Genomic DNA, 9,010 nt, shown 5'->3' on the forward strand with positions numbered 1-9,010 from the left:
TGTGTGCAGAACGTGACAAGTAATTAAGGGAAGATAATATCCCATGATTGATATCCAGAGAGCGTCGCTCCCTTGAACCTTCGTACCCATAGGGCGCCGGTGGTGGTGATTGGGGATTGGTGACGGTAATAGTGATTGGTGATTAATCATGGGTGATTAGTGACGTTAATTGTAATTGGTTATTAATCACGGTGAAAGGTAATTGTTAATGGGATTTTTGACAGTGATGATTTTTTGGGTGATTTTTTTTTTTTTAATTTTTGTTTTATCTTGTGTCTGATAAACGTTAATAGTGAACGGATTGTGGTGAGTGATAACAGATAGTGATGACTGAAAGTGACTTAGGATTGTGTGAAACAGATAACTCAGATTACATAGACAAATAAGGAACGATAACGACGTTAAAATGGTGACTACCATCATAACAAAAGCAAATGATGGTGACAGTGATAACAAAGTTATCGTAACTGTATTGAGTAACGGAGTAGCGTTTACCATAGTGTATGATGTATCATTGGTCTTACTGCATTAATTATTTGTTCTATCATTGGTTATTGATTTGCTATGGATTAATTTACTTGAATGTTTCTGATATCTTGTGGTAAGAAATTAGCTTTCGAAGTATCACTATATTTTCTTTGAGAGGTATGAGGTGTATGAGGTGTATGAGGTGTATATTGAGGTGTAGTCCTCACCTATTACTCCTCATTTTCTCTCTCTCTCTCTCTCTCTCTCTCTCTCTCTCTCTCTCTCTCTCTCTCTCTCTCTCTCTCTCTCTCTCGTATTCCTTTCCCTGTTCTCAGTTCCTGAAGTTCTTTTCCGTCCCTTTTGGTCTGGTCATCTACACGACCCTGCTGCTGGTGTGAGTTGCCTTTCCCTTCTTTCCAGACGGTAGAGCGACGGTCTCGCGTCATGCAGGTCGGCGTTCAATCCCTCGACCGTCCACAAGTGGTTGGGCACCATTCCTTTCCACCCCCGTCCCATCCCAAATCCTTATCTTGATCCGCTCCCAGTGATACACAGTGGTAATGGCTTGGCGCTTTATCCTGATAGATCCTTCTTCTCCTGCTGCTCCTGCTGCTGCTGCTGCTGCTGCTGCTGCTCCTTCACAGCGGGGGCGCCGCGCCCATCCTCAAACACACGACATTGTCTCGTCTAAATTTAAATCATGTCGGGAATTTCTATTTGGGGTACAGACTCTTTCCCGCTGTTCTGATGTGTTCAATGGGCTGGGGGCAGGGGGGGGGGGGGGTATGGGAAGGGGGGGGGGCGAGGGGAAAGGGAAGGTGGGGGTGGGGGGAGTTGGAGAGTCAATGATAAGGGAAAATGAAAGTTAAGGGGAAGAAATATTTAACGGGGTTAGGTTTAAGGGAAAATGTCTAAGGGGTTTGGTTCTAGGAGAAACAGTCTATTAATAGGCAAGTGGTAAAAGGTAAGTAGATAAATGGGTTAAATAGGGAGGTGAAGTTAAGGGGGATGTGATACAAGGAATAGATAGTGTTAATGGGAGACATGACTTAAACGTGGCATATGAGAAACTTAATGGGCCTAGAGAGCGGAGTAATTAAAATGAAATTGAGACGCTAATGGCTAGAACAAAATAATTAAGAGAGATAATGAGAATAATGTTGAAATTATAAATAAAAATAATGGGAAAAATAGCAAATGAGAGACCCAGAAGGTCAGAAGGATAAAAAGGGGGTGTGTGGGATTTAGGAGCTAAGGGGCACCAGCAACACTAAGGGGTTGAACGAAGAGGAAAAATAAGATACCCTTAGTGGAGCCAGAAATATCATTCATAAATGGCTGAATGGTGGTAATGTACTAAGCGAATAAGAAACGCCTGTTATCCGGATTAACACCAAAACCCCCCGAAGACAAACATAGAGTTACAATGAATGCAACACGAACTGAGCACACAGAGCTCTAGCTCTACAGACTCAATAAAACTAAGTTACACAGTAGAAGGTTAGTGAACTAGGAACTAAGTGATGAAGTAGAAGCTTAGAGCTAACTAATTAGGAGAACCAAGATCTAGGTGAGATAACCTCCTTGAGGTTGACCTTAGGGTCAATCGACCTTATTGACTCAGAGGTCAATCACAGTGGTTATTGTAATTGTTGAGAAGAAAAGAGGCACGGTAGAGCTTAAAGCTGGACTGTAAGCCTGTAGATAAAGCTTATCTGAGAATGAAGATACATGCAATGGAAATTGCTAACCATTTTAGGCGGATGGGAATGAAAAACAAAATTGGGAAAACTGATTTTAAAATGGTAATGTGAGAGGGTGAAGGCTGAGGGGAAACTAATAGACAACAGTGATAACTAAGAGATTAATAGGGCCGGGATGGTGGGGGGGGGGGGAAATCACTGACTGCCGGGGGGGGGGGGGGGAGGAGAAGTTAATGGTAGTAATGGCTATTATATAATGGGTGGTTGGCAATCACCTTACCGAGGGGAGAGAACTGGTTATCTATGATAACTTGATAACATCGACGTGTAGTTGTGATAAATGCAGGATAATGTAAGGGGTGATAACATGAATAACTAATGGGAAGTTAATGGGTGTGAATGGTGGTGGAAATAGGAATGGGTGACAATGTTGAGAACATAAATAAATGGTTAGCGATGAATGCCTGGATATAGATGAGTAACATCAATTAACGAGGTGTGTAGTAGAGTAGATGTGGATGAAATGGATGAGGAAGGGGGGGTGATAGAGGTGGATGTAATGGATGAGAGTAGTGGATTACCGTAATAACTCATATGAACATAATAATTCTAGGGGCAAATGGTGTCAATGCCAACAGAGAAGAGATTAATGGTGTCAATGCCAACAGGAGAGGTTAATGGTGTCAATGCCAACAGGAGAGGTTAATGGTGTCAATGCCAACAGGAGAGATTAATGGTGCCAATGACAACAGGAGAGATTAATGGTGTCAATGCCAACAGGAGAGGTTAATGGTGTCAATGCCAACAGGAGAGGTTAATAGTGCCAATGACAACAGGAGAGATTAATGGTGCCAATGCCAACAGGAGAGATTAATGGTATCAATGCCAACAGGAGAGATTAATGGTATCAATGCCAACAGGAGAGGTTAATGGTGTCAATGGAGGTTAGGGATCACGAGTCTTAGCCTCCGAAGGGGGACTCAGAGAACAAATTGCCGGCAATAGTACCCAAACGGAGAATTAATGGAGAGGTAAGATAATAACTGCGTCGCAGCTAAGAGGGAATTAAGGAGCACGGTGAGGGGAATTAATGGGGCAGAATAATGGTTTTAGGGAATTAAATGGGGAGGTGTATTTCAGGAAAGAGGAGTGTGGGGGAGGGGGAGGAGGGAGGGGAGTGTGGGAGAGGGGGGGAAGAGCTAGGTACTTCAAACCTGTTCCAACAATGACTCTAATTATACAGAATTACATATAATTACATGTAATTACTTCCACCTAGACACACTTACCTACAACTTTAATTTAATTACAACACTAATTAGGCTGGGTTAGGCGCGCGCACACACACACACACACACACACACACACACACACACACACACACACACACACACACACACACACACAGATATACACCAGGTACGAGTATGATTGTGTGTGTATGATCCAAGTGCGCTAATGGGACCTCGAGCTAGTTACTATGCTGTATTATGTATACAGATTATGTATACAGAGGTCAAAACGGAAATGTTGATTAGAAACATGATATTTATATCATTATCTTTACGAGTGTTTGAATTGTATATGTTAACGCATACATACATGCATACATACATACATACATACATACATACATACATACATACATACATACATACATGAGCGATTACTAACCTCCCCCTCCCCCCTTCACCGTCTTCCACACGTATAAGAAGCTGTATAAAGTTAATTCTGATTTTCGTTTTGAATTCACGTATGGTTCCCTCCTTATTTTAATTCCTTCCCTTCTACCATTGTCATTCTTCCCTCCCTTCTGTCCTCTCTTTTTCTTATTTATTTTCTTGTATTATTAGGCTACTGTGAACTTAGCAACCTGTGTACGAACACTCCTGCTCCTGTGTACGAACACTCCTGCTCCTGTGTACGAACACCTGCTCCTGTGTACGAACACTCCTGCTCCTGTGTACGAACACTGCTGCTCCTGTGTACGAACACTCCTGCTCCTGTGTACGAACACTCCTGCTCCTGTGTACGAACACTCCTGCTCCTGTGTACGAACACTCCTGCTCCTGTGTACGAACACTCCTGCTCCTGTGTACGAACACTCCTGCTCCTGTGTACGAACACTCCTGCTCCTGTGTACGAACACTCCTGCTCCTGTGTACGAACACTCCTGCTCCTGTGTACGAACACCTGCTCCTGTGTACGAACACTCCTGCTCCTGAGTACGAACACCTGCTCCTGTGTACGAACACTCCTGCTCCTGTGTACGAACACTCCTGCTCCTGTGTACGAACACCTGCTCCTGTGTACGAACACTCCTGCTCCTGTGTACGAACACTCCTGCTCCTGTGTACGAACACTCCTGCTCCTGTGTACGAACACTCCTGCTCCTGTGTACGAACACTCCTGCTCCTGTGTACGAACACTCCTGCTCCTGTGTACGAACACGACGCTCTCGCCACTTTAGCAAGGTGGGTAAATTGACACGTTTATTTAAGCTTTTGATTATATATGCCAATCATATATATATATATATATATATATATATATATATATATATATATATATATATATATATATATATATATATTAGTATATTTTGGTAGCAGTCTTTCCTGTAGACATATATTATTAAATATGACCGAAAAAGTAAGATTAATAATTCTAACACGAATTTTCTCAATCTTTCGTACATTACGCTTCACTGTTGGAGGTAAATCAAAAATCACTTCTCCAAAATTCATTTTTATTTCTAGTCTGACGCGACACGGGCGCGTTTCGTAAAACTTATTACATTTTCAAAGACTTCACAAATACACAACTGATTAGAACTTACGTCTCTCTGATATTATATCTACATTTGAGTGAGGTGGGAAGGATGATGTGGCATTAACACAAGACAGAACAGGGGATATTAATAGGGTATTAAAAGTATCAACACAAGACAGAACAGAAAACAATTTGTATTGAATAGAAGTGTTTGTAGAAAGCCTATTGGTCCATATTTCTTGATGCTTCTATATTGGAGCGGAGTCTTGAGGTGGGTAGAATATAGTTGTGCAATAATTGGCTGTTGATTGCTGGTGTTGACTTCTTGATGTGTAGTGCCTCGCAAACGTCAAGCCGCCTGCTATCGCTGTATCTATCGATGATTTCTGTGTTGTTTACTAGGATTTCTCTGGCGATGGTTTGGTTATGGGAAGAGATTGGTTATCTCTTCCCATAACCAAACCATCGCCAGAGAAATCCTAGTAAACAACACAGAAATCATCGATAGATACAGCGATAGCAGGCGGCTTGACGTTTGCGAGGCACTACACTACACATCAAGAAGTCAACACCAGCAATCAACAGCCAATTATTGCACAACTATATTCTACCCACCTCAAGACTCCGCTCCAATATAGAAGCATCAAGAAATATGGACCAATAGGCTTTCTACAAACACTTCTATTCAATACCCATTGTTTTCTGTTCTGTCTTGTGTTGATACTTTTAATACCCTATTAATATCCCCTGTTCTGTCTTGTGTTAATGCCACATCATCCTTCCCACCTCACTCAAATGTAGATATAATATCAGAGAGACGTAAGTTCTAATCAGTTGTGTATTTGTGAAGTCTTTGAAAATGTAATAAGTTTTACGAAACGCGCCCGTGTCGCGTCAGACTAGAAATAAAAATGAATTTTGGAGAAGTGATTTTTGATTTACCTCCAACAGTGAAGCGTAATGTACGAAAGATTGAGAAAATTCGTGTTAGAATTATTAATCTTACTTTTTCGGTCATATTTAATAATATATATATATATATATATATATATATATATATATATATATATATATATATATATATATATATATATATATATATATATATGTCGTACCTAGTAGCCTGAACGCACTTCTCTGCCTACTATGCAAGGCCCGATTTGCCTAATAAGTCAAGTTTTCATGAATTAATGTTTTTTCGACTACCTCACCTACCTAACCTAACCTAACCTAACATTTTCGGCTACCTAACCTAACCTAACCTATAAAGATAGGTTAGGTTAGGTTAGGTAGGGTTGGTTAGGTTCGGTCATATATCTACGTTAATTTTAACTCAAATAAAAAAAGATTTACCTCATACATAATGAAATGGATAGCTTTATTATTTAATAAGAAAAAAATTAGAGAAAATATAATAATTCATGAAAACTTGGCTTATTAGGCAATTAGGGCCTTGCATAGTAGGCTGAAAAGTGCGTTCTGGCTACTAGGTACGACATATATATATATATATATATATATATATATATATATATATATATATATATATATATATATATATATATATATATATATATATATGTATATATGAGGAAGTTGTTGATAATGTCTTCGTTCATAATGTCAAAAGCAGATATGACAGACGAATAGAGTAGGAGTTAAAGTATTAGACAATCAGCAACTAGAAAGGCGGGGTCTAATAACCAAAGTTCTATCATGTAAGCACAAACAGGTGAGTATACGGGCAAAAAGAGACCAATAGAGAGAAAGACCAAGAGAGAGAGAGAGAGAGAGAGAGAGAGAGAGAGAGAGAGAGAGAGAGAGAGAGAGAGACACACACACACACACAATTCCGTACCGATAACATCGAGTCCCGGATCAAACACGAAGTCTCTCTGGTTCAGGGCTTTAGATAAACTTTTTTTGCCAAATCCCCTTCCTATTAGACGGATTAAAACAAAATGAATCCTGCCACTCGAACGGACTGGATTTGCCTTCGAAGCTTGCCAGGGACGTCGTGAATCCTCCAAGGTACACAAGGCCTCATTAAAGATAAAACACAGCGAGACTTCACCAGAAAAACATCGGCTTGTGTTTCCCTTGTGGCCAATTTTGGCCATACGAAGATAATTGTATTTAGGCGACTAGATTCCGGAATATAAGATTACAAATAACTTCAAAATCCCCCTCAAAAACCTAATTGATAAACAAATTTAACCAATCGCTGAGCATAGGTTTAAACTCATTTGTGATACCCCGCTTGTGCAGACTTATCAAGCACCCCGCTCGTGCAGACTTATCAAGCACCCCGCTCGTGCAGACTTATCAAGCACCCCGCTTGTGCAGACTTATCAAGCACCCCGCTCGTGCAGACTTATCAAGCACCCCGCTCGTGCAGACTTATCAAGCACCAAGATTACGGCTCCCACACACAAACAAACTTAGCCGCCTCCTAAAACAAGACTCAAACAACAAACTGCTTCCACCACAAACAGATTCGGGGAAGATCCGGGGGGGAAGGGAATTTAGATTTAGGGAGAAAAGGAGTAAAGGTGGAGATTTGACGAAGGAAGGATAAGAAAGGAGGGGAAAAAGGATTTCGAACCTACTAACCCAACGTGCACAGTTTCTCGGGTTTCAGACCATTATCGCCAGAGATCGGAGAGGCGCGGATGCTGCTCACGTCCCCAGCGGCCCTCAGAGCAAGAACACCTGGAGGAGTGGGAGGGAGGGTTTGGGATGCTGTTTAGGATTCACTCCGGCCACTGGCGATAGTTTACGAGAGTTGGGAGGCGGGAGATGTTCTTCCCTACAGCCGGGCATGTTAAGTGCGTCCAAGTGTCAAACTGCGCGAGATGTGATGCTGGGCGGAGCGTCTTCGGAGATTGTCTTAGATAACTTGGTCGTTGGCCAGGTGTTGACCTGATGCTTACTGGTACTGAGGGGGGGGGGGGGGTGCCTTACACTGTGGTGTACAGCACAGTGTTAGATATGTGGGCCATGTGGCTGGAGTTGGCCATGTGGCTGGTGATGGCCATGTGGCTGCTGATGGCCATATGGCTGGTGTTGGCCATGTGGCTGGTCTTGGCCATGTGAGCCATGTGGCTGGTCTTGGCCATGTGAGCCATGTGGCTCGTGTTGGCCATGTGGCTGGTCTTGGCCATGTGAGTCATGTGGCTGGTGTTGGCCATGTGGCTGGTGATGGCCATGTGGCTGGTGTTGGCCATGTGGCTGGTGTTGGCCATGTGGCTGGTGTTGGCCATGTGGCTGGTGTTGGCCATGTGGCTGGTGATGGCCATGTGGCTGGTGATGGCCATGTGGCTGGTGTTGGCCATGTGGCTGGTGTTGGCCATGTGGCTGGTCTTGGCCATGTGAGCCATGTGGCTGGTGTTGGCCATGTGGCTGGTGATGGCCATGTGGCTGGTCTTGGCCATGTGAGCCATGTGGCTGGTGTTGGTCATGTGGCTGGTGTTGGCCATGTGGCTGGTGTTAGCCATGTGGCTGGTGATGGCCATGTGGCTGGTGATGGCCATGTGGCTGGTGTTGGCCATGTGGCTGGTGTTGGCCATGTGGCTGATGTTGGCCATGTGACTGGTGATGGCCATGTGGCTGGTGATGGCCATGTGGCTGGTGTTGGCCATGTGAGCCATGTGGCTGGTGTTGGCCATGTGGCTGGTCTTGGCCATGTGAGTCATGTGGCTGGTGTTGGCCATGTGAGCCATGTGGCTGGTGTTGGCCATGTGGCTGGTCTTGGCCATGTGAGCCATGTGGCTGGTGTTGGCCATGTGAGCCATGTGGCTGGTGTTGGCCATGTGAGCCATGTGGCTGGTGTTGGCCATGTGGCTGGTCTTGGCCATGTGAGCCATGTGGCTGGTGTTGGCCATGTGGCTGGTCTTGGCCATGTGAGTCATGTGGCTGGTGTTGGCCATGTTGCTGGTGATGGCCATGTGACTGGTGATGGCCATATGGCTGGTGTTGGCCATGTGGCTGGTGTTGGCCATGTGGCTGGTGTTGGCCATGTGGCTGGTGTTGGCCATGTGGCTGGTGTTGGCCATGTGGCTGGTGTT

General features: G+C 43.7%; 1 protein-coding gene across 1 annotated transcript; it reads right to left on the reverse strand.

Annotated features, from left to right (window-relative positions):
- Positions 1–7,903: 7,903 nt before the first annotated feature.
- Positions 7,904–8,998, reverse strand: LOC138358095 (uncharacterized). Its single transcript, XM_069315574.1, has one exon. The coding sequence runs from the start codon at positions 8,996–8,998 to the stop codon at positions 7,904–7,906; it is 1,095 nt and encodes a 364-aa protein (XP_069171675.1).
- Positions 8,999–9,010: the final 12 nt, after the last annotated feature.

This window comes from Procambarus clarkii, chromosome 81, assembly GCF_040958095.1.
Source record: "Procambarus clarkii isolate CNS0578487 chromosome 81, FALCON_Pclarkii_2.0, whole genome shotgun sequence".
NCBI classification, from domain to species: domain Eukaryota; kingdom Metazoa; phylum Arthropoda; class Malacostraca; order Decapoda; family Cambaridae; genus Procambarus; species Procambarus clarkii.